Genomic DNA, 27,007 nt, shown 5'->3' with positions numbered 1-27,007 from the left:
TTACGCGAGTGCTGCTAGCGGACACCATTTTAAGCATCGATTCAATTAAGGTAAATGATATTTTTTTAATGTTTCTTTGGTTCAGATGAAGAAGAAATACTTTTTATGGCGCTTGCCGAATTCGTCTCAGTATCTCCTAAAAGATGGGTGTAAAAAAATTCTAGGTTCACCCATAAAAAACTGAAGGTGGCTTTGATAACTCTGGGAAAAAAGGGTTGACAAAAAATTTGGTACAATCATCTTAAAGCTCTCCTTGAACCATCTTATTTTAGCTAAAAAAAACTTCCGATCGAACCGCTAACAGCAGAATAATCTAAGCTTATCACGCTTCGTGGTCCACCCTGTATATAGGATCGAATTCACCCATAAATTCCATAAGTGTGCGTGAAAAATTTTAAAATCATTTCCATGAAAAAATTCATACAAATTCTCTTCTTTTCTGTAAAAATTATTAACGTTTATTAGATATTTAAGAATATGAAAAAGTTTCTGTCCAAGTGGATACGTTTAACAACAAATTGACCCAATTTCCGTACGAGGGTTAATAAAATTTCCCGAAGCCTTTTGCTACGAAGAATTATCAACTGTTCCGTTACTTAAAACAGTGGTGAAATAATTGAAAAATCGATCGTGAAAATACCACGAACGAGTCGTTTCGATAAATATGTTCCCACGCAAACGACCATCGAAAACGTTCCCATCGACAAGAGTAAGATTTTTTGCCCGGAATAAATTCACGGGGAGTCCTGAATATGCGAACGAGATGGCGGCCGTCGTGGCATCGGTGTGGAAATGGCTGAAAGGAGAGCCGAACAAAAAGCTCCTTCGCGCCAGCTGGCCAGCCTTTTTTATCAGCAGTCTGGGGCTCGTTCTTGTCGGCTAGATGTTCAAAAATCGCTTAGCCCCGGCAGATAGGCGGTCGATAAGGGAAACCACCGACTGATACACGACGGAACTTCTGTTCTTCGTCTTCTACCATCCAAAAGGATCGGTTCACGTTTCTTTTCGCCGTTGTCGTTTCCACGACACGTTTCTTCTGTAATAAGAACAAACACAACTGTAACGAAATTTCAACGAATATTTCTTCTCTAATGAAATTAAAACATTGTCTTCTCCCCCTATATTCTCGATAGTTTATTCTCTTTATACCTCTGGTACATTTTATCACCAGCAGGGCAGTATATTTTTGCTACCGTTCCTTTAATAAAGAACAGACAAAGTGCTTTATAGACGTGGAAAAAAGGGACCGTCTTGACGTATGCCACGGTTTTTCTTCTTATTCATCTCCTTCTAATTTTCAGCTAACAGCCTGTCCCTCGAGATAGCTTTTTTATTCTCGTGTAATAACACGGAGAAGTTGGTTCGTGGTCTGGTCTATGGAACTTCCCTCGCAAACTGTTCGGAAAATATTCGCCCCATTACACGTGGATACACGAATTTCACTATGGCACGATTCGCCTGCATAATTCCGTTCTTTGACATCCCTCTTCGTCTGTTAATTCTGCTGGCGAATATGAAAACGGTCCAAGTAAAAAATCTGTAAAAATTGGCTTATTTTGAGTTGCGCTGATTTCTTCGTAGACAGGAGTTATATTATAAGAGCAAGTATTTTATTGCATAGTGAAAAAATATTTTTTAACAGATAAGAGGTATATTATAAGAGTTAGTGTTTTATGAAATATCTTATTACAGTGGAAGAATATTGTTTAATATACCCAAAGGGAAAATTCTAATTATCGCGAGACGAAAAATATATACGAAACTTGGGCCACTTTCTTAATCACCGGCACAATCATTCCTGTGAGATGTTCTGAGTGGTAAAAATATATTTAAATAGTAGCTGTTGCGTCACGCTGACTCGATTTCGAAAATACATATATTGGAAATATCAGGTTATGCCATTGTTTGTTCTGCGGTTTAACGTCGGCGAAGCTTGTTCCAATTATGTGATGATAGTATCGGTATGTGTTTGAATGAGAATATCCTGATTGTGTGCCGTGTGAATATTTATTTGTACGTGTTTGATGTTTGAACAGAAGTTTGAAACGGAACTGTCTTCGATGAGTGTCTGTCGAGCGATGAGAGAAACGGTACACACACATTCTATATACGGAATGGTGGTCAGTGACGCGTATATTTTTCGAATTACAATTACTATTTGTCAAATAAGTCCTGGTGGAAATGGAAGGAAGAAAACTATTAGCTGTTGGGCGTGTGTTAGTACTACCTAAGACACATACACTACCGGCCAAAAGTTTGGAATCGCCTCTCACTTTTCATCAATATTAAATCTGCTGCTAATTTTTTATAGATTTGAAGTTTATCTCTATTCTACATTTATCAATTTATCTCATATCAATTGATTCGAATGATAAAAAATTCTCAAAGTCGCTGACTTTTTTCTGGAAATTTTTGTGTAAATTGCAACATTGGGTGATTCCAAACTTCTGGACGGTAGTGTATGGGCAACTCGCGGCCCGCGGGACGAATATGGCCCGCGACTTCTTTTAGTTTGGCCCGCGATCCGCGGAGTCTTTAAATCCCGCCCTCTGTGTACCGATCAGTATCGTGTTTCATTTTATAATTTTATCTAATAAACTAGCCTTTTTTATTTAATGTTTAGCCAAAGTTGTGTCAAGCACATAAACACATAAAACACACGCAAAAACCCATTTACAGTCCGTTCAATTTAAGAGTAACCTCGCTTCGCGCATGGGACGTGCTTAAGGCAGAGCTGGAACGTCCAAACCCCCACTTAACCGCCTACGTTTTTCTCCGTCTTACCCTCTGCTACGCTCTCCGTCTACTGTTCCAGGCGTGACGCTCCCATATACACGGTGATATAATTAATTCTCTATTTACTCTTTTTCTCTTTTCTGTATTCTTTTTGTTTTGTATCTAATGAAATTAGGTACTTCATAATATGTCTTTTAAGAATTTAAATGATTTTGAATCGTTCCCTAAATATTGATAATTTTATTTTGTCCGGCCAAATTCATACAACTATTAACATGCACACATTAGGTGCGCATACTTTTAGACCACCGGGTAGATTCTCTCCACTCTATGCACTGTTTACATTGTCGTCGCTCTTGGGCCTAGCCGAAATAGCGCTACGACCAATCGCATGCGTCACATTGGTAGGTAGTAGTGGGAACTGCGCAGAGAGCGAGGTTACTCTTAAATTGAACGGACTTTAGTTTGGCCCTTGACTCGGAGAGAGAATGATAATTTGGCCCCAGAACCAAGAAAGGTTGCCCATGACTGACCTAAAGATGTGCCTAAACTTCAGTGAATCGGTGTGAAGTGGTAAAATTTGGGTTTTTTCCGAAAAAATCTGTATGTCAATGTCGTGGCGATTTTTCCGTCGAAAGGGTAACGGTTTGCAACTTGCAAACGTGAGAAATGAATTTTATCAATAATCCACCTCACGTTTCACGTTTACGCAATAACAGAAATTGTGGCGAAAGGAATTCGAGCGTATGTTCTCTAGTTGGGAAAGAATTTTCAGTTTTCGCATGGAAAGAGCTCTCCGAGCGATCTATTGCCCGTGTTTCGAGCGCCATTTTAAGCAGGGAAGTGATGTCGATGAAATTCCTCCCGACAAATTGCCACAAGAGTCCCGTAGGTTTTCACGTCGCGTGTGAGAATCAACGATGCCTTCCTTTCTCTCTGTCCCTCTTTATCCAGACGCGTTCCACATTTTCTTCCACGCGATTCGTATCACGATTCCGTTTTCGAGACATCGACATGCCTGCCGACTGACGTTACAAGGAATTCTCATAGCGTTCTACAGCGTTGATCCCGAGTTACGTTCCGCGTTCCGGCCGATAAGGCTCGATTTGTCAAAGGGCTCTCCTTTCCAATGCAAATAAATCCATGTCCAATTTCACGTTTAACCTTCCCTCGTTCTCGCGTGCCTTCGAGCCCAAGTGTCTCATGGCTCGGCTTTATTACACCGTTAAAAAGGAAACTGCCGCTGGGGAAGTTTGTCTCTGGTATTGCCCAGGTAACACGAAGCTAAGTGGAAATCATTTTTTTTTTTTTACGACACGAACGTGATAGAAAGTGAATCATCGCGTGCATACAAATACGAGAGTTTTTGGTATAGGACGGCATTGTGAGAGTATGTTAGAACGAGCGTTCGGACTGGCGCTGTTTCATGACGCGAGAGGTCTGCGCCGAGGTCCAGTTCCAACGCGAATTGGGACGCGAATTTGCCTCGCGAATTGTCTCCAAAGCAAGTGTGACACATGTTTCACGAATTCATTCTTGCATATCTTCTATCGCTGTCAGTGGTTCACGATACATTTAGTTTTTAACGTAGCCCAGAGAAAATAGTCCAATGGTGGCAGGTCTGGCGATGATCTTTGAACGCGACCTTATGCGGATCAAACTTTCGCTAATATCTCGTTAATTATCAACTTTAGGGCAAACAATGTTTAATGCTTTTCTATTTGGAAATTAACGAGCTTTCGAACTTCCGTAAAAAGATAGGGCATTCCATTTAGAAAAACAAAATTGACTTTCAAATCTTCTAAACGCCTCCACTTGTAAAGAAGTCGTGTACACCACGTGATGTCCCTCTTGATACCTTTGTAGAAATAATTTTCTGTACAAAGCATAATTTAGAAATTTTTAGAGGTGATCAAGTTAGGTGCCTCACCCTGTATGTATAAGGACGCGTTAGAAGAATGAGGACGCCTTTTGAAAGATTGTTGTGAAGTATAAACGCGAGGAAAAGATAGGCAGACGGCCGTATAAACATAGTTCTTTAATCATTATTATATACTAATCCTGACTGTCTTTCTATCTCGAGCACCACCCCTTACTGCACCGATCTTGAACTTGTTCTATGTACTTATTTAAAGTGGTCAGACAAATTCGAGCAATAGACGAACATTCCAACACCAGTCTACGATTGTTCCCCACTCCTTTTACGACTGCCGACGTCACTTGCCCCAGCCGCTGCCCAGCTCTGCCCGCAGGGCAAAAAAGAGCGCTCTTGCCCCGGCCGTGCCCGGCCGAGCCTCTGAAATCTCTAGTTTGAGACGAGCCGACCTACAGCTATGTTTTCCTTCGGTTTTCGTCGCTTTCTTAAATATAAAAAGAGCGCTCTTGCTCCCGAGACGGCTGCCGGAGCGGCCCTGATACAGGATCGCGTGTGACTCGCTCGATTTGCGTTTGTTGGGTTCCGTGCAGACGTTAGAGCTGATGAACAGAAAAGATAAGCGTTGCTCTACCGTGTGCACACTTCTCTTGAACTAGTTATGCACGAATAATTATAGGTGTGAAGGTTTATTATAGTCAGTGATTGAGTTTCGAATTTTCGAGGCGCTGGAGAAGACTGTTTGGATTAAATGCTTTAGATTAGGGGGTGAAGAAAATGAAATGTTGGATGTTCCTTCGTCGAAATTCTGGAACGTACATTCTGAGCTCTTGAGTTGTTGTTCGTTCGATTTTTTCTTCGTCTGATCGAATTTGCTTCTCTTGAAACCGCGTAGAGTCTACTTACCGAAGAAGTTTGATATTATTATAGTACTGTAGAAACGGGAATTGCGCGCGAATGTTTATAGCGAGAGTTAGAGGCGTCAGAAAGGAACAGAAAGTTCATTCGCCAAATAACTATTGCTAGACGCCCCTCTGTATTCATCTTAACGGGCTGCAAAAGATAGATAAATTAAACCATTTTCATTAAAATAGTACCTGACTTTTGGTCCACCCTGTACATTCGAGTAGTTTTGTTGAAAACCGTGATCTTCGGTGTATCGTACAAACAACAGTTTTCCCAAAATCCACTTAAATCTAAGAGAGCACATCGAAGACTGGTGAAAAACATGACTGCCGGTTCGTAGAAACAATTGTATTTTCGTTGGGAAGAGTAGCTTCAGCGTCGACTGCATCTTTCATCCACGAATAACGCAGGCGAGGAGACTGTGCCACGCCCCTTCTGAATATTTCCTCTCGGTGACCAAAGTCCTCAGGCCTTGCTGCGCCGTGGAATGCATTATGCACATCTCGGTGCATAATTCCTGTACTCGGGCCACGAAGAAATTCAAGCGTCCGCCGCTTGAAAATATCCCACGGTCTCCAGTGGCTCCTCCTCCCCTTCTCCGTGCGGAGAGACAGTAAGGAACCGGAAGGGATGGGGTCTCGCCTTTTCTCTTCCGTTACTTTTCCTCAAAATTTCTCCGAGGTGTCGTTAAACGTACACAGCCATGGTATTCCCTGCACGCGTGGTGCCCAGGCCGATCTGAATGTTCCACGTAAAACCGGTAAATAGATGTTGGCGATATCGGGGCGAAGAAACGACATCCGAGTGTGAGAAAATGGCGACAGGGTGGGTTGAAATGGTAGATAAGTGTTGAAAAGCGAGGAAACGCGGTTAAGAGGGGAAAGTGAAACTGAAATTACACGCGGCTAAAGAAAGGAGAAGAAGAAGAAGATACGGTGCAAAAGGCGGAAAGTGGATTCCTCGTATTCCTCTATTTCGTACGTCTCCGGAGGAAGCTCGTCGCCCAGAACCCCTCTGTTTTCTTTCGACATCCAATTTCCATAACATTAGACTGGTTACACGTAAACAAGCATGGCGGTGTGTCTCACGGAGTAGCCTGTTTAGGATCGTCACCCAATGAAAGGGGCAGACTTTTTAGATAAGCTAGGCGTTTCGAAGTGACTCACCCTCTACACCGCCGTATTCAGGGGTTGTGCGGCTGTTTTTGAGGGGTGAATGCGTGGCAATAGGCGACCTGGAGTAGCTATTGTATTTTTCCTTCCCCTATCTTGCGTTTTAAATCGAGCGAGGAATACGAGTTTCGGGTTGGATAGGGAAAATGGTACACAGGCGCCAGTAGTACGAGTCCGTATATGGTCAGACACGTTCTACTTACGTGTAAAGGGGTTTATTTAAAAAGTTACATAAAGTTAGCCTCGATCGATCTTTCCTTTCTCGTGCTTCTACCCGAACACTCCTTACTGCCTGTAAACAAATTATCACGCGTTGTTTATCCGATGTTAAAAATCTGGATATCGGTTAAACGCACTTATTTAAGTACGACGCTTGCACGTTATTTTCTTCACGTTTTAAGTAGCGTGTGCAAGGATAAACCATTTATGCGGCTGCATAGCGTATTCATTTACGGCGTACAATTGCTGGTACGCAAATGCCGGTCGTATTACAAGCCGTACCTAGAAAACAACAAAATTTCCGGTGCAATTCTCTCTAGATAGCACGCGTTGTAAAAGCGGTGGTGCATGCAACGTGGTAATTATCGGTAAAATATGTTTGTAAAAATTCTAGACTGAACAACCAATTAGAAAACCTATCCGAAACAAAGCTCTCGTGTAATTAGGTAATTCAGACGATGAAGGAATAATTGTCTGAACGGATTTATGACGAACGCGCGAGGAGGGAAAAAACTGTCGAATAATATTCCCACGGTACAATGAGTCCTCGGGACAAAAGCATCTGAATCACCGTGTGTAATTGCGGCGTTGGCAGCAATCTCTTCTAATCCAGGTGACACTGTCCCCGTTGGAACCATAATTCTCGCCTCTTTGTGAACACAGACCTAGGTTTTGTCCCGCGACGGCTTATCTCCGTCCTCCCTCCACTGTTTCTCTTCCCTATATACTGCAGTTTTTCCGGGGAACCAAGAGGCGAGGGATCCGGAAGCAACGTCTTCGTGATAAACCCTCGCGTGTGCTGGCCCAAGGAACAAGGAACGTTTCTCGAAAACGGGAATCTAATTGCTGGATCAAGGGATTTGCTACGCGCATCCCTAACGACGCTAGTTCTTTTCAGGAGAAGAAAAACTCGAGCGTCGATCTTTGCGAATCCTTGCAGCTTTTCATCTTGATGCTTCGAATTTATTACTACTTACGGAAGGAACACTTTTCCACAATAATATTTAACCCTCTAATCACGACTGTCGTCGACAGACGACGAAACGAAATTTTTGTGAAACACGACTGTTGCAAACGAGCAACTTTAAGATATCCTATGATGCTGAATTGTTTACAAACTGGGATCTGGCTACGGTTACTTATTTCTTTGTACTGTTCATTTTATAAGAACGGTTTTAGTTTTCTACTTATTGTATTATAGTGACTTTAATAAATATTTATATTTCACACCTGGGGGGATATTATTGTGAAAAATAAAGTTCCAAACGGAGAGAAATAAAGCTTCATCTTTCTACCGCGTTATATTGGATGATTGCAAAAGTCCGTGCCCGATTTGAAAATAAAACACAATCGGTGTGTGCAAAAGTAGATTTCATTTGAAACTGAAATGGAATGAAATGAGTAATTATTTGAAAATAAAGCACAAGCACAAGGTGTATCTTTCGATAGGAATGTAACATTACGCTAAAGGAAGCATCCGTGCCGAAGTCGATAATGTTCTCGCAACCTCTGAGAATTATTTATCAAAATAATAATGATATCACGACCGGTAAAATTTTTTTGGAAAGCTAAAACATTGTACTTAATGCTATGTATTTTTTTTTTTTTTTATTCTATATGCAAACATTGAATAAAAATTCATTTTTGTAAAAATATCGTATGTATGTTCACTTTTGCTCCTCACTGTACTTACATTGATATTTTTTCTATACAACAAATATTTGTTTGTTTATATGCCTACTTATTATTACGCGTAGAAACGAATTAGTCCGACCTTTGTGTACAATCAAAGTTTCGTTTAAAAAGAACGAAAGCAGATCAATCATCGAAATAATTTCTGTCATTGCCGATGACCTTTTCACATTTTTCTGGCAGCTTGAGAATACTTTTGCGATAGAAACTCGGTGGCTTTGAATCAATTATGTGAATTCATTGCTACACCTAATATTTTCATTAGTATCACTTATTGACCTTTTTTTTTCATTTGAACAGCCAGTCTCATGAATGTATACCCGCAGTTAACCCTCATCCGTCCCTCAGTTTCGCATCTTAATAGGTCCCTCGGTGTCAATTTGACACAATGGTAAAAAATCAATTAAATGAAAAGATAAATAATTAATTTTGTAAATTCTTTTATTAACTCTTTGCGGCTGAGTGTCTTTTCACCGTTGCAGACGCGTGTCGGCAAATAGCTGCCCAAGTCTGTTCACCAATTTCAGACAAGCAATATAACAAATGTAAGAACTAATTCTCCACTTTCACACCACCACCAGACACCCCAAACACACCGAAAAAACCATTACATATGTTTTCTTGGACTTTGACCAAAAATTTTCTTGAATTTAAGTAAAGTTTTAGTTTATATAACTCGTTCGGCCGGCTCCGACCGCAAAGAGTTAAATATAGAAAATAAACGGAAAATTTTTCTACAAATAGCCGAATGATACAATTTTTTACCGGAAAAATGTGTCAAATTGACACGAGGGACAGATGGGGGTTAAAGGGTTAATCGAGTATTTTATTCTCTGCAGTTTTACCCATGATAGTAATTAGCTAATAACCTAATAATGTTAAAAATTCAAGAATAGGTAAATTCACCTTGTACAATGAAATCTGAACAACGTGACACTTGTCGACTTCGATTTCTATCGTACAACATATCGGCGGTAGCACTGAATCGGATCGCTGTAGCATGAACAGCCGATCAAGGACAACGCTATCGTTGATCTACGAGTTCGTCGAACTTGGACACCCTCAGGGTTATGTTAATACTCTGTAGCATGATCGCGAATCGATCGTCTTACAAGCGAGCGATAGTTGTAAGCACGGTTAAGATCGAAGAAAGGCCGACACTCTAAATCGTAGTAAATCGATACTACCGTTTATAACCCTTAGATACTGGGGTTCTTCGAGAAGCTTTTAAAATTCGATTATCGAGTTGGACCTGTGAGGACACCTGAGATCCACTTTGCGGAATGGATCGATGGTAGTAGGGGTCCACTTTTGTTTTCTTGTACCAGTTAAAAAAGATTCCTGTTAGATTTTCGAAGTTCACGTTCTCTTAACATTGACAAATCGAAGGAGTCTAGACTCTGGAGGTAAGATGATTTGTTGAGTTTCTCGATGGTCAAGAGGCTTGTTTCTCTCCCGCTTTCCCTGCCCTCCACTATCGTTTCAGTATCTTGAAAACCCAATAAATCCGTCCTCCGGAAACTAGAAACTCTCGAGGCCGCGAACTACTTTCTGGAAATCCGATCCTCATACCGTTGTCTCTGCTTTCTTTTTCAGAACCTGAAGAACCAGATAATGACGACGAACGTTTGGGTGGAACAAGTGAGTACAATGATATTTTTTTCGAAACCTGTATCACATTGTCCTGTAAATTGTTTAACATGTTCGAAGTGAAAGAATCTCGAGGAATTAATCCGTGGAGACTTTTTCAAGTTAACTTGAACTTTTAAGAAAACCAACTCGCTAGATTACTTGCGATAGCTAGTGTTCGGTACCGAAATCATGATTTAACTTGATTTATATGTTTTCTAACTATCTGCTAAACACGATACACGGCAAATCACTGAAACTTATAAAAGTAAACTTACCAAAGTCTTAATCTGCAGACGTGTGGCTATCGTCTGAACTAGAATAATAAGAACATATCGAGAAATAAAGAAATGGCAAGGTTTCAAAGAAACTGCTTTCGATTTTAGCAAAAAATGGGCAGCAAAGATTGAATTTTGAAAATATTTGCACAATTCTAGTTCAGACGATAAAGCAACATCTACTGAACATACCTGACAAATTTCCAGTGGAACAGACTTCTGGTTTTTTTGGTAATCATGTCAGCCAGTTTCGAAAATGCTGTTTCGAGAAAAACGCGTTTAAAGTTTGAACTACAGTTTAAGACTATATAAAACCGTTTCTTTTCAAGGCATATATCTCTGCCAATTTTGAGAATCAAGCCTCAAATCTTCGTGGACATATTTTCTGTATAAACTATAAGAAAACGCAAAACAAAAAAAAATTGATTTTTCAACCCGTCACAGTAGGAAAACCCCTATAAGTGGCAAACTGACACACGGTGCTCTTCGTGAAACACATGAAACGTGCTACTTTGTCGTAGCTCATGTTGAGATATACACACATAAGTTCTCCACCTGTCATTCATAACTCGATTTATTCTCTAATCTAGTTGTTTGCTACTGTTTAGTCGTCCTATTAGATTTACGGCGTTTTCCAGGCACGGGTCTGGAAATTATTCGGTCCTTCGCAGCAGTTGTAAATTTGGGAGGCCATCGAGCACTTCAACGTTTATTTAGAAGTTCGATGCCTTTCTTCTCGTGGCTCTCGTCCACATCTGTTTGTTATATTTTAACTTCTCGGGTTTTTGGTCTCCACTTTGGTATGTTTTTGTTAGCGACGAAGCGCTGCCCAGACTCATTACCTGCTGCGTTTATCGCATCGGGACACGCGAGTTTCCGCGCGCGTCACTCATGGGTGCGGACGACACTTGAGAGTGACCGTTGACTTGGGAGCGTCCCTTTAGTTCGTTCTTTGTTTAATAGTTTGCCAATCGCGTATAGTCAACCACCTCCCTCGTCGAAGTCGAAATTGTAATAACCAATCCGCGTGTCTCGCCCCCGCCAAATGTATCCTGACCGAGGTGTCTTCGAACTTTTTCTGAGACCTCGAAGTCAGAATCCATTCGGCTAGCAACAAGCAACATTGAAATCTTCCGGAAATCAAACACGAGCAAATTAGTTAGTCTCCCGATACACTGGAGTGGTCCTTCGAATTGTAATTAGTCGGCACAATCGTGAAACAAGCAACATTGAAATCTTCCGGAAACCAAACACGAGCAAATTAGTTAGTCTCCCGATACACTGGAGTGGTCCTTCGAATTGTAATTAGTCGGCACAATCGTGCAAATTCAGCCAAACTCGAAAGATCGCAAGATCACCGCGAGTACACTAAACAGCTACTATTAACAATTATTCAATCAGCCTAAACTAGACTTCTATCAGCAAAGTGACACAAGTCACCGTTTAAATACGATAAAACGGTACACCGAGGTACCCACGAAAAAAAAGAAACTAATTTTATTTCATGGTCGAACGCCAGGCTCAAGAGAGTCCGTCCGAAATGAAATATATGACCACGGTACCATTTACGTTCCCCTGTGCTAACGCCAGAAGTTAACGAACCGTGTCCCGATTCGTGAAACGATCCCCCAAGAGGCTGGATAGGTAGTCTTCAGGAGCTTATGCCTCCGAGAACCGGCGAACGAACTGGTCGTTCTGGCTGGAAAACGATCGCAAGGAGAGTCGACGAAACCCTTTTTCCCCCTTTCCCAGTTACGATTGCCCCGGACTAGACGAATTCACCGAGACGGGGCCGGGAAAGGAGATGGGGGAACGAATAGGAAAAGGGAGAAATCGAGGCTGGAGGCGGCGTCACTTTGACCGAACGGGATCTCTCCCCTTTTTGCGAGCCGGCGGAGTTTGGAATTTCAAAGCAGACGAATTTCATTCCGTGCCTGTTGACGACGAAATCCGAATCGCGAAACGGTGGTCGATCCCGTATTGACATACCTCTCCTTGTGAGCCACGCTCTTGGCCCTGTCCTGGTATTCCTACTCTTCAGACACACGCTTTTATCTCCGGCATTTCTGCTTTTCTTTGTTTTCTCCTAGCATTTAGTTTCGTCAAATTTATTCGCGATATTGGACGGAAGATTCGCAATATATACTGCAGCATGGAATTGAGTTATCCTCTATTTCTAGACAACTTCAATTTCAAATCTGATTAAAAATCCTATCTGTCCCGTTGCAGTTCGTTTCTGAATATATCGCTAAACAGACCTTCTGCATCCACGATACACGTATTTACAGACGTCAAAAGGGTCTCTACCTTTGGAGACAATTTTTTTTTTTCAAGCGTCTGTAAGAATCGGTAGGCGAGCAGCAACTGGCTGGCAGCCTGTTGGTTTTTCGTCGCCACCCTCACCCCTTAGCCGCAGCCAAGATCGTTTGTCCACGTCAATAGATCTCGCGCCTCTTTTTCTCGCTTCCTGGCCGCAACAGGAACAGGGGAGGAATGGAACGTAGTAACACACCGTCAGAGGGTGGTTGGGACAGAGGGGCGGAGGGGATCAGATGGGAGGGAAAAGTGCGCCGTCGGCCAAGATCGTCTGCCAAGCGAAGTGGCTGTCCTTTATCAGTCGCCCGGGATTGTTTGCCATTGTTGGGGACGGCAAAGGAAGTCGTGGCTCCCGGCTTCTTTCGGAAGTTCACCGATGCCCGAAGAGTACGTAAACAATCGTGTATACCACTTGGATGACGTAGCGAGACGTTTTAGCCTTGTTGACTCTGTTTGACGCGACAGCATAACCAAGCCCTCGTTTCCCTGTCGCCGTATACCAGCTTCTGCCGCGATCTTCGACATGTTCCTCAACCCCGTGTCTTACGATTTCGTTTTCTTCTCGCTGCTGCATACGTTTGTATTTGCCTGGGCTATTCGATGCCGTGTCGACTGTCGGCCGACGAAGCTGGCTCATCCGTGACCCGTGTTACTTGCGTGCGTGGAAGGTTCGTAGGATTAGAACAGGGGTGGCCAAACTTTGTCGTAATAGGAGCTAAATATCTTCCATCAAAAATCCTCGAGAGCCGCATTCTCTATAGGAGCAGTATTACAAACATGTACATATGTACACGTTTATGTGTATATTATTATTATTATTTATTTATAAACGGACCGAAGCCCTCTTACATAAATGTTCACAAAAAAGAAAAAAGACTTTACATAACATAACTGTCTGTTGTCGACGCGATCTGAAACTGATCTAAAAAACGTACCAAATAAATTCACAATTTTATCATCGTCTGTTGCCACATTTTCTTTGTAAAACATGTTGCATGGTAAGCCAGACGTTTTTCGCTTAGAATTTACAAAACTTCAAAAGGATTTAATATTATTTCGAACCGATAGTTCAGTTTTGCTTACGTACGAAGAATAACAATGTTTAGCAATTCTCTTACATTCGGCTCGCAAGTTGACAAAAGTCAAGTAGTCAGACAGTTGAGAACTCCTTTTAAAGGCTCTTTGAGCCTGTTTCTTTTTACAAACCAATCCAATTAAGGTATGAGAAAACCATTTAGGAAAAGTCGAATGTTTATAATACATTTTTGGAATAAAGTTGTCGATGGGTCATACAAAAGTTTGGTAGAATCGTCGGACGTTAGTATTTGCGGGCAAAACGTCCCATTCTATAAGACTTAAGTAGTCAATAATACTATTGTTGTCGCCATGTTTAAAGTTGTAATAGGAGTATGTGGTATGCTGAGGATTTCTTATGTTTTGAAGATTAATCGAGATGTGGAGAGCGGGATGGTAACTAGCACATTTTACAAACGACTCAGGAGAGCACATCACATGTGTTGACGCGATATTTGAAAAGATTAAATATAAAGTATTGCCGAACGAATTTAGCACAGAGTTGCATTGGGATCCATTATAAAAGTTAAAAGTAGAGGAGAGAATTCCAGCAGATGCAATTTCGTTAGTGGAAACATTTGAATTCGCGGGAAATGAGTTGGAGCCGGACCATGTGATACGAGGAAGGTTATAATCGCCACAAATAATATAGTTACAGTTCGAATATTTGTCTAAAACATCAGAAATAGCAGAACAATGTACGGAGGCAAATAAACCACACCGATTATTAGGGGAAGAGCTCCAGATGTGACTTCAACAAATAAGTGTTCCACATTGAAAACGGTATTGATAGTGCCACTACTGCGTAAGGTGTTTCGAATAGCAATAAGAACTCCGCCTCCTCTGGAATATCAACTAGTTTGTTTAAATCGGTTGCATCGGTAAATGGTGTAGTTATTTAAGCCTAGCTCACTGTCAGAAAAACTATCGGTAAGCCAGGTTTCAGTTAGGATAAGGACGTCAGATTGAAGTGAAGAGCAAGCGACCTTTTGCTGTAAATTATTCAATTTCGTGCGTAAACTTCTGACATTATGATAATATATAGACAAGTTCTGTGCTAAGTTTTTTGATTGTTGTCGGTTTATCGTAACAATCTTAGGAGTACCGTTGACATATCTAATAGTCTTGTTTTGATCGTTCATATCACGCAATTTCACACGCAAATCATTTAAAAACGCACGTTGCTTCACTGTAGAGTCATTAGATATTCTAGCAGAACCAGAGTATCTACGTTTATTCTTCAGAGATTTTAAGAGAAACTAAGAGAAATTAGGAGATAATTAAAAGAAACGCACAGAGGACGAGGTTTACTGGAATTTTTTCTTCCCGGTCTTTTAATTGAAAAATTGTCAATGGTTTCTGTGACATCAGTTTCACGCAATAAACTATTAACTGCACAAATGTCTGAAGTAGCGTCAGTATCGGTCAGATTAAACAAAATCGTATTGTGAGATATATATCTTTTTGAGACACTAGTTTTATTATAAATTTATTAATTTTTTTTGTGTGTGTAAATAATATCGCAGTGGTGTTGCGTTGCTCATGCGCAAATTTACAATTTTCTTCGCGATTTCCACAAATAGCAATTTTTTCAAAAAATTTTATACGCGTCATCTAGTATACTAATCCTTCTAACTTCTCAAAAAAACTCAAGTCGTTAAGTCCAATTTTTAAAAAGTTATACTGTTCTAAAGAGTGTCCGAATATTAGTAAGAGTCACCGTCTATCTCTGCGTTGAAGAATGTTTACGAAGATTTCAAAATTTCCCCGATACATTCAACGGATGGACGAGAATTTTTAACTCGACCAGAATCTTCGTTCTTTTATCATCCACCCGATGAAGATTGTCGTGCGTCACGACGTCGACGGTTTGTGTTTTCGCGACAAATAAATGACGCGACTCCGAAACTTATCGCGAGATAAATTGAAGTCTTTCGAAAGTAGAAGTGGACTGTATGTATGCAGTGATGGATAGTAAAATACCTTGGAATTTTACACTAACTATATTTGATATAACTATGGTTATTCTACTGAGTGTGTTCTACAAAATGTGTCGTAGGACCATAGTTGGTCGAAAGCTATTTGCTATCTGTTGCGTGTGCCTTACGAAGGCCGAATTGAGTCTAGATTGTGCGCATGTGCCTTACGAAAGCCGAAATGTGTCCTACGAAGGTTCGACTGAGTCTAGTTTGCCTTACGAAGGGCGAATTGAGTCTAGTTTGCCTTACGAAGGCCGAATTGAGTCTAGATTGTGCGCATGTGCCTTACGAAAGCCGAAATGTGTCCTACGAAGGTTCGACTGAGTCTAGTTTGCCTTACGAAGGGCGAATTGAGTCTAGTTTGCCTTACGAAGGCCGAATTGAGTCTAGATTGTGCGCATGTGCCTTACGAAAGCCGAAATGTGTCCTACGAAGGTTCGACTGAGTCTAGTTTGCCTTACGAAGGGCGAATTGAGTCTAGTTTGCCTTACGAAGGCCGAATTGAGTCTAGATTGTGCGCATGTGCCTTACGAAAGCCGAAATGTGTCCTACGAAGGTTCGACTGAGTCTAGTTTGCCTTGCGAAGGCCGAAGTGTGTCTTACGAAGGTTGCAATGTGTCTAGTCGTCACTGATGGTGTGTTATCGAGGAAAACTCGTCTAAAATGTGATTGGTTGAATATTCAGAGAAGGGTGGTTGGGATTGGATGATGTGGGAGTGTCTTTTGTTTTAGGAAAGGGTAAAGGCGGTGGAACGTGGAATATTCTGAGAATGCTTTTCCGTTTGTAATTTCTATGGCGTCTGCAGTGTTTATATTGTCGAACAATGAAGGCGCCAGGGTAAGATGCGCAGTCCGGCTCTGGAGTCTAGTTTCGTAGTGTCCTGGGGTGTGGACCTTCGTGCGAGGCCACCCTGAAAACGGTCTATTGACCGCGACGAAACGTACGAAAAAATCTGCGTTCGTTTACGACGCAACAAACATTTGATCTTCAAACGACCTGGAATTTAATAAAACTCGAACAAGTTCTATTGGCTTGGTAATTTGTCACGAACAAAGAGAAATATGCGAGGAGCATTGTTCTCCATTGGAGTTCTCGGTGTTTCTAGACATCGGGATCTTCAAGGTAGACTTTCGATTTTCACAGTCTGAAGGGGGTGAACGACTCGATACGACGTTTAACACGACGGCCGACTAAGCCAGAACAACCGACGATCTTTCCAAGCCTGTGGAAAAGCAAGCGGCCGGATTTCTGTAAAATCGGCCGCATTTATTCTAGCAGTCTGGCATTGTTGCTGTGAGCTGGCGTGTCTCGCGCTTCCAAATGCTTTCACGACCAATTGTCAGTCTCACTGGCGAACGACCTTTCGATTCTGCCTTGTTTCTCAATTGTACCTCTACCTTTTCCCTGTCCTCTTCAGTCCCAACGATTTCTTGTCGCGGTAAATTGAGAAAATGAAATCTCGAAATTTAGGGTATCGATAAATTTAGAATATCTCCCAAATGGTTTCGTTACTCAAAGAAACAACATTGGAGTCTCGCTGTTTCGTCAGATTTGCCAAAAACAAAGTATTATCGAATAACTGTATCTCGATGAAACGACGTTAAACCATAATTACCAGCTTCGTTGTCAAGAAAAGATTGCATTATTCTCCGTTTCGTATCGAGAAATTCGGTACAAGCAATACCAACGATCGCATAATTTGCTCGTCAAACGAATATCCCAAAGCAATTTCGGGTAATCCCGTTTTCTCCAGTCCGTTCCCGCTCTAAAATTAATGTTATACTCGACTGGCGATCCTCCAATTCCCGAAAGAAAACAGCGCCGTAGATTGTTCGTAACTGATGAAACTTAAAACCGCATTAATCTGCCATTCGCACCAATACCTCTCTCTAACTCTTTCAGACGAATTAACCAATTACCGATTTTTATCGATGAAAAATATCTTGAAACACATTCTCTTCGTCGAAAACTCGTTGAACACTCGTGTGTCAATGTTAGAGGAGCCAATGACGTGTGTTCAGACAGCGTTTGTCAGGCTTCTTCGTGCCCTCGACGTCTTCAGATGGCGGAATAAGCTGGCAATCTTCACGGTGGCTGTGAACTTCCCGTCTTTTCGCGGATCCTTCGAAAATCCTCAGTCTGCTCCAACGGCAATACGCGAATTTCTACATATCCTCCCCAGTCGAAGGAGGTACACGCCAGTCTCAAGGACCTCATGCACGTAAATCGAGCACAATTTTGGTCTATTCGCTTCTTCGAAGGTCGATAGCTTTCCGATAACGTGACAATCTACGCCTACGACAACAGCTACGCCGTTGATCAGAGGTTTTCCATATTCTATCAACCTCTTGATCGATTTTATCCACGTGAATAGATAGAATTTTTATTTGAACGTTGGTGTTGATTGTTTCATTCTGACACCATCTATGGAATTACGTAGAAGTATTAACCCTTTGGGCTCCTTTGTCGAGTGTGACTCGACATCAGTTTTATTCACAGGTATGAATGAAGTAATTTTTAAATTGCCAGTTTAAATATGTATTATATTTCGCGATATTTGTTTTACCTCAATGAGCAATAGGTGGCCCTTAATGCTATTTTCAATATAATTAGTAAAAAAAATTGTTTAAATTGGTTCTTATCGAGCAAATGTCTTTTGAAGTGCATTTCAAATAAAATTCTTAAAATAATAGGGAGTTGTCGAAAAGAAAATTTACAAAAAAATTTGGAGTTCAAAGGGTTAAGTCATCCTGCGCGGTTGATATTGAAAAAAATATAACTCCGTTGAACTTAAACATTTTTACTTCAAATCATTTCTATAATGTTCGGTACTCTTTTGCCAACATATTAGAGAAGCATTAATCCCGCATATACATATCAAAATTGGAATCTACATCGGTGAATATAATGTGTCGCTAGTTTCACTCCTTGATCTATTCTGATACACAAACTTCGTTTTTTCCCTTGTTTTCAGTTCGATATCCCTTTCCAAGGGGTCAAACCTCCGTTTTTTCCGACATATACATTTTGATGGGAGGAGGAAACTTGATGAAATTAAGGTCTTGGTCAACGCCCAACGTCAATTCACCGCCTTTAGGGAGCGAGAAAATTGTCAATGTACACGTCACAAGGTTCACGGAAAAAAGCTCATGCAACGGTATCGTTTTCAGTTTACTCGGGAAAACTTGGGTACGCGCGAATTCACGATGCGTTAATTGCTATTGAGACGCAGGAAGAAACTCGGAATTCGCCATTTTTGTTAGAAATTTCGAACCTTCTTGTCAATAATAGAAAATTAACGAAAGAAACGTTAAAGTTTGTAGCGAAAAGCTTAATCTCAGAAGTAAACCTGTTCTAAACATAATTATTCTTAACCTTGATACTTCTCTAATTATTTCCATCGATCGGCGACCCAATCGTGAAAATATCGAATCTCTTCTTTTTCTCGTAGCAAACTCGTAATAAAGTGTGTGAAGATTCAAACGCAAGATCTGGAAGCAATCTGGTTTTCATTCTAAGAAAATATGAGTCTTTCGGTGGAGTAAAGAGAAGGTTTAAATATGTTAGGGAAATAAGATATGGTTCCGTGGTATCGGGAAAACGATACCCATTTCCAGCATGGGAGACTAACAAGCCGCATTTGTCAAGCAGTTTCGAAAGCGATATCCAAAGCAGTTTCACCCCGCGACGAGCATCGTCGCGTCAAATTGGCGTCGTTTTTTTTCCCCCCCTCACGGTCGACGCTGTGCGATCGGTCGCGATTTTACGACGTCGTACGCGGGGCTCTCCTTGTCTCGACGCGCTTCCCGTCGCGGATGCGTAATTTATCGTCACGTCGAGAGGAATAGTAAATTTTTACGGGAACTTAGAGTGACTTGTTCGTCCTCGCGAGCTTCGAGAGAAATACCTCGAGTCCTGTGCCTTTGTGAAATTAACCTTTTCGTTACGGCGCACAGTGTTTCGTGCAATGGACAAAAGTAAAAATTCTGAAGTGTATGATTCACAATCTTTTGTATCTTAAAGTGTTAATAAAGGAATGGAGGTTTTAATAGTATCCATGACGTTTGCTTAGTTTACCATAATGAAGTCAGAAATGATACTAGAAATTTGTTCGAACACGTGTCATTGGCGGAATGTTTATGCTTTTAATTTGATTTTTATAAATTGTGTTTAGTACTAACGTACCTTCAAAACTGCGGAGCAATTCTTTTCATAGTACTAATAATTTGTACTATTTTTTGTGTAGAATGTTTCTTAACTTTGATGAGACTTTTAGGAGATATACCAAAAAATAGCTCCGTAATTTTTTTGTGGATTAATTTAAGGAACATTAAGCTTTATATTAACGTAGCCTCGGGCCCTTAACGTAGCCTCTAAACCTCACTCGTGCGTCCCATGAAACGATAAGACACTTATGTTACTCTGAACATTCGTCTCTTGTCCTTCTTTAAACAATATACGGCCAATCCTCCATCTTTTTTTATACAAATTCGAAACCAGCTAAATGATGTTTTAATACTAACCGTACCGGCACTTTATGTATACCGATTACAAAATAATCATATTTTTTCACCGCTAGTACCCAGCGAGAGTCAGGCGTCGAGTGACTATAGTCAGCGCTAGCACCCAGCGAAAGTTAGTCATCGGGTGACTATAGTCAGCATAGCACCCAGTGAGAGTTAGTCATCGGGTGGCTATAGTCAGCGCTGGTACCCAGCGAGAGTCAGGCGTCGGGTGACTATAGTCAGCGTAGCACCCAGTGAGAGTTAGTCATCGGGTGGCTATAGTCAGCGCTGGTACCCAACGAGAGTCAGGCGTCAGGTGACTATAGTCAGCGTAGCATCCAGTGAGAGTTAGTCATCGGGTGGCTATAGTCAGCGCTAGCACCCAGCGAGAGTAAGGCGTCGGATGACTATAGTCAGCGCTGGTACCCAGCGAGAGTCAGGCGTCGGGTGACTATAGTCAGCGTAGCACCCAGTGAGAGTTAGTCATCGGGTGGCTATAGTCAGCGCTAGCACCCAGCGAGAGTCAGGCGTCGGGTGGCTATAGTCACCGCTAGTACCCAGCGAGAGTCAGGCGTCGGATGACTATAGTCAGCGCTAGCACCCAGCGAAAGTTAGTCATCGGGTGGCTATAGTCAGCGCTAGCACCCAGCGAGAGTCAGGCGTCGGGTGGCTATAGTCAGCGCTGGTACCCAACGAGAGTCAGGCGTCAGGTGACTATAGTCAGCGTAGCACCCAGCGAAAGTTAGTCATCGGGTGACTATAGTCACCGCTAGTACCCAGCGAGAGTCAGGCGTCGGATGACTATAGTCAGCGCTGGTACCCAGCGAAAGTCAGGCATCGGGTGACTATAGTCAGCGCTAGTAACGGAAAGGTTAACGTTAAATCGAAAGAAATCGAAGAACAAGGTGAATCGCGTTCGATTGGGATTTTCGTCGTTGAATTTCGACGTGGAATGAGACAGCGATTGTATCGAAAGAAAGGAAAGGGAGGGGGCGTACGACGATGCATGAAATGTCGACGCCCTCATGGCTTCCTCAGGAAATTTCGGTCGTTTAATTTAATGAGTGCACCGCGTGCCACTCGCGACGACCGAAGTGTTAATTGCTTCAGCGCAATTGAATCGACTCGGCGCCGGGCACAGTGTAATCGAGCGAATATATTCCGTCAATGAGGGCTCGCGTTGCTCGAGCGACGCGCAAAGGGCTTATTGGCTCGGCAATTATTTTCGTACTATCGCAATTTTCCCTTTAATCGTTGCTTCTCTACAACTCTCGCTCCGCTCTTCACGTGCGCCGAAAAAACAAAAACAAAACAAAACAATATTAATGTAAAAAAGAAAAGCCATTCTTGTTCGTTTCGATTTTTCCCATTGAATCGAGAAACAATCGGTTTCGAGGGATTCTTTACGATAATTTTTTCTTTTCTGTCTTTCTCGTCGAAAGGTTTCTCGAAATTATTCGTCTCAATGCACGGGGAGATAATTGATTTAGAAGCGGGAGCGGAGGAATCGTGCATGGAATTTTTGCGGAATCGACGAACTTGGCTAATTGCGCTTGGAATAATTCATGCCGGTGAAAATCAATACGTCTCCGTGCAACGTTCTGCACACGTGTGCACCCTTTTAACAAGTCTCCTAATTCCACTGAAATATTTAAACCTGGAATCGAGCTATTTAATTAGATCCAGGTTCTATCGTATCCAACCTTTTTACAATTGAAATTAAAGTGCTACGGTGAGATAAGGATTCGTTGATATATTTGTCGGTTCGCGAAATGTCGATTGCTGAAATGTAAAAAAAAGTGGGGCGGTGGAAGGGTTACTATATTCAGGTTCGTTAGGCTAATATTAATCCAGAAGGATTTGGAGCATTCTAATGTTATTAAAAAACTCGACAAGTTGCCTCGATGATCCCGGGGCGAGAATGCGTCGCGGGGATTTTAATTCGTCGACCGTGCAGTCAGGCGCAAATTGAATTATTTACAATCATCGAATTCATTGGCAAACATGATACGAGCACGATACGATATGCCATCTCTTTCCGATCGACATTTTATTTCACAGCGAGAATTTTATCGTGAAATCATATTCCTTTCCATTAATTTACATTGACTAATTTCTCACTCGAGTAAAGGGACAATTTCACGTTCAATTTGTCCAGACATTTAACACTCGCGTCATTTTTTTTTTCTTTTGTAAATATCCCTACTGTTTACCTACACCCCAATTCTTCTACGAATTCTTGCACGAAGCGTGAACTACGGTCACCGCGGAAAGTATGTTGACATGCTATGAAAATGTACGTTTTGAAAGACAGTACATTGTGTATACATAGTTCTATAGATTCGCTTCATCGATTGTATTTGTTGACTTTTTTCTGCAATGCCACTACTTGGTATAATTCAGTTCACGAATAGGCGTGTATGTCCTTTCAAATTTACATAAACAGCTCACACGAAAAGTAAGTTGACAGACTTTTGGCCCTTGAGATCGGATAATTGCAATTTTACATTTTGATGGGAGAAGCAAGACTTAAGAATTATTATGAACAAATTGGCTGATAATAATGTAATAGTAGATGGGAATGTCTAACTGTGGGCTACCACTTTCATTTTAGGATTTATATGATACGAAATAAAAATAAGCTGAACAAAAGCAACGTATGTTGCAAAGTATACATTTGAAATAAAAGGAAAAATCTTCATTTTTAGAAAGGTAGTCTAAATATGGGTCACTCGTAAAATAATCGAAGTGAAAAGTAAGAATTACATATTGTCAGGTTGAAATATTTGAAAACATGTTCAAAATGTAGATAAACTTAAATTTAAATGCTATTTACAATCTATGCACAGTAGTTACAAACGTACATATCTTTTTCAAAATTTTATATATCTTTCTTTTTTGTCTTTCATTTTAACGTTTTGGTATTTTTCTTATTACAATTCTCATAGTCACCGAATTCTAATATTGGTTAGTCCATATTCATCCATATTACAGAGCTACCAGTTTTGGTAGAAAAAGAAGCTTACAATGTCAGCAACGTAGTGCTCTTAGTTTAATAGATTATTGCTGAAACAATAAAACGAACTTACCTGAAAAATGTTTTGAAATACCGAAATAAGGGAAATGACACGTTTTGCAACGCAACACGTAAACAAAATAAATCCAGGTCACTATCTCCTCCGCAACACTTATTTTGTTCATAACTCTCAGTTTCGTGCTATTTTCAATAGGGTCAAGCACTTAACATACTCAATACTTCAACTAACCCATATTTATACCTACGATGTAGAATAGCAATAAACAAATAAAACGAGACTTCTAAAATGTAAATAACTGGCATCGAACAGGAACAATTAGCCTTACAATTAACTTCGTCACTAATCATAACACTACACGTCGAAGCAACTTCAATCTTTCTTCCCGTAAACTTGTTCGTGGAGGAGTAGCCTGAACATCAGAAGACCCGTCAGCTCGAGTAATCCTCTCATCGGCGTACTATTTACAATCCAACAACCCCTCCTCAATTCCGTCATTTCCATCGTGCAAACATTCGTTCCCCTCGCAGGAACAAAATTGTTCTTTTATCCAGCGATAATTTGCTCGTTGGCCGGGGGGTGGAGAATCGTGAAAGAATCAGCCCCAGAAATATCAACGAATGGAGAAGAACTCTCGACCGATCGGTAGCCAGGCCGAACTACCAACGCTTCCGGATAAAAGGAACTCGAGGAAACTCGGTTACACCCCGCTTCCGCCGCGGTGTCTCGCGACCCACCGCCGTCCAAGACGAAGCTCGAAATGAGAAACGGAGGAGAGAAAAGGCTCTGCGGAGGTCGGGACGTAATTACTTTTTCTCCCTCTTAATCAGTTCAGCTCGTTTGGACGGCGCGGCGTTTCGGTGCAAAAACGAATCCTCGAATTCTTGCGGAGTAATTGATGAGCCTGCAGGCGGCTAATTCGTTCTACGTGGATTTTTCCGACGGTGACATGGGGTTGGTTGCCTTTGGTTTCCTTTCGTCCAGTCTATAAAACGTTGTTTTGTCGAACATTGTGGATAAGCGGGGTGGTTAAACGTGGGAACCGTGTTGGAGAAAGTCGCGAGCATCGGTTTATCGTCGCAGTTATTTTTACGATGGGACAGCTGACGGGGAGTTTGCGAGGATTTCGCGGCGTCATAACAGACGACATATCCTAGGATGCTCCGTCGAGTACGTTAAACTCTCTGAATGGCGATGATCTCGCAACTACAGGATATTACACTCTGCGTCACGTTTCTGAAAAGATTTGTCCGGCAATTTGCGAGACGAAAATGCAGCTTACGCAGGATACGATTAATGGTAACTCGATTGCAAGTGGGATACAGTGCGAGGCAGAAGGCGTGATACTATCGAGTAAATATAAATTTTTTCGTATGAAGCTCGGTTTTCGAGGAAATTGAACTTAAAGATTTCTTGAAAATTGTAATATTATTTCTGCGCCACAGTTTTATGTTGATAAATAGCGGTAACGTGACGCTTCGCAGAGAAATAGTGTAAATCTTGGTAAATCGATGGAAAATGATAATTAGTATCGTAAACTATCTATAAAGGTATCCTGAAAATTTCAGATAAATTATATAGGGTGAAACGGAACGAGTGGTAGAACCGGACAAATAGTGCTCGTACATGTAAACATAAACAGAAAATTTATAAAAGGAATCAAATTTATAAAAGTTTTCATGAAAGTCAAGCTTGAATACCTGAGTACGCGTGCACTTAACTATCTCCAGGTTTCTTGTTTGTGCTAATTAACAGTGGCAATGCTACGACAAGTATCTACTAATATGTTTATCAACGATTTTATTGCTTTACGTGTGCGTTACTGAATGAACTGTTGAAAGTGACGTCCTTGTTGACGCATAAAAATTCCTGCTCTTCGAGTCAGAGTCGTGGACATATGCCACGGTATTTTGACGCTTTGATTGTTCGAAAGCCTGTATAATTCTTCCTCTGAGAATTATTTACAACGTAAATTGCCGCTATTTACAACATAAAAACGTGAACAGAAGTAACAGTTTGCAATTTTCTCGAAAATTCAGCTTTTCAGCAACAAATTTTATTTTTCGTTTTCGGCTTATTTTTACATACACTACCGGCCAAAAGTTTGAGATCACCTCCCACTTTTCATCGATATTAAATCTGCTGCTAAATTTTTATAGATTTGAAGTTTATCTCAATTCTACTTTTATCAATTTGTCTCATATCTGTAGTTTTATCTGTATTCACAACTAGTCATCCACTTTCACCATTACTCATACTGAACTCTTCACCTTCCAACTCTCCTGCATAGTCACAACCCAAATCTTCCCAGAACCCTTAAATAGCCCTATTTTCTCCATTTCCGTATTCATTCTCTATTTTACCACGCGCACGTCACGTATCATCAAAAATCTCTGTTAAATAAAGTTCTGCTTCACGCAACGACGATCCCTAAGTGTTTTAACTCCGTGATACTCCAATATCTGCTCCTAGTTTCGAGGAATTGGAGCAAACTGGGCAGCACAGAACGATAAAAAATTCTCAAAGTCGCTGACTCTTTCTGGAAATTTTTGTGTAAATCGCAATGCTCGGTGATTCGAAACTTTTGGCCGGTAGTGTACATGCAGAATCATATAGAAACATGGGTAAAGACAATGAAACGGAAGTTAGTTTCTGTACACCATAGTATGTCGCTATTTTCCGAGAGTAACAAGTTTCTAGCGTTCAAAAGGAATTATTAGTTGGCTGACTAGGGGCAGGCTAATCCAATCAGGATTTCTCCAAAGTTTTACCCCTTCCGTTTCACAGCTATTGACATAGTTCGACCATGTCCTCAAGATCGATCGTACAACCTGACTGAAAATTAACGACAACTTTTATCAGAACGTGTAACAAACCTTCGTCGACTATTGTCACGATTATCCCGTCTAAAATAATCTCGCGGTTGAAAGACTTGCCCCGAGTATTTTCTCCACTCTATCTACGTTAAAGTCACGGTAGAAGGACGAAAATAAACGGGACTTATTTTTGCTGTGTTTCTGCTTGCAGGAGTGGAACGATTACAAGCTGAAGTGGAACCCGGATGATTATGGCGGTGTCGACACCCTCCACGTGCCGTCGGAGCATATATGGTTGCCGGATATTGTTCTTTACAACAAGTAAGTCGATTTTTAATCAACCTTATTCACCTGACTCTCCGGCGATATTGAATTCGCCAAACGGAATCCTATAAAAACAATGTAATTTCGGTTCTCGGTTTCTTTCGGGGAAATATCAAGAAACCTCTCTTGCTACCGGAGAGCTCTAATGGGGAACAACAAAATTAAGACGATAAAATGACGCCGGTTATTTCGATGATCGAGAGGTTAGGGGTTCGCTGATAAAACGCGATAAAATATACGACCGTGACCGGAAAGCAATTTTCCGTGCGACGTCTTGCGCGAAGTATGGCGAGAAGCCAGGCTGCAGGAGCAATTTGTTCGTTCGAACGATTTTATTTTTACAACCGGAAAGGACCAGCTTAAACAGCTGTTCGATACGTCCACTGTCGAACAGCGATATTAAGCGAACCTGACATTAAGACTGGACTTAAACGTTTCTTAATACCGCCATT

General features: G+C 41.3%; 1 protein-coding gene across 5 annotated transcripts in view; it reads left to right on the top strand.

Moving 5' to 3' along the window:
- The window catches only part of LOC108570106 (acetylcholine receptor subunit alpha-like 1), a 136,530-nt gene that overhangs the window by 44,291 nt on the left and 65,232 nt on the right, over window positions 1-27,007 (top strand). For all 5 annotated transcript variants that reach the window (XM_017931896.1, XM_017931900.1, XM_017931899.1 and 2 more), the window contains exons 2-3: window positions 10,195-10,239; window positions 26,443-26,552. In XM_017931896.1, coding sequence (XP_017787385.1) covers window positions 10,195-10,239; window positions 26,443-26,552 — 155 coding nt within the window. The remainder of the gene's footprint in view (window positions 1-10,194; window positions 10,240-26,442; window positions 26,553-27,007) is intronic.

Source organism: Habropoda laboriosa, unplaced genomic scaffold, assembly GCF_001263275.1.
Source record: "Habropoda laboriosa isolate 0110345459 unplaced genomic scaffold, ASM126327v1 scaffold9, whole genome shotgun sequence".
Taxonomy (NCBI): Eukaryota; Metazoa; Arthropoda; class Insecta; order Hymenoptera; family Apidae; genus Habropoda; species Habropoda laboriosa.
This window is presented reverse-complemented; position numbering and strand designations above follow the sequence as displayed.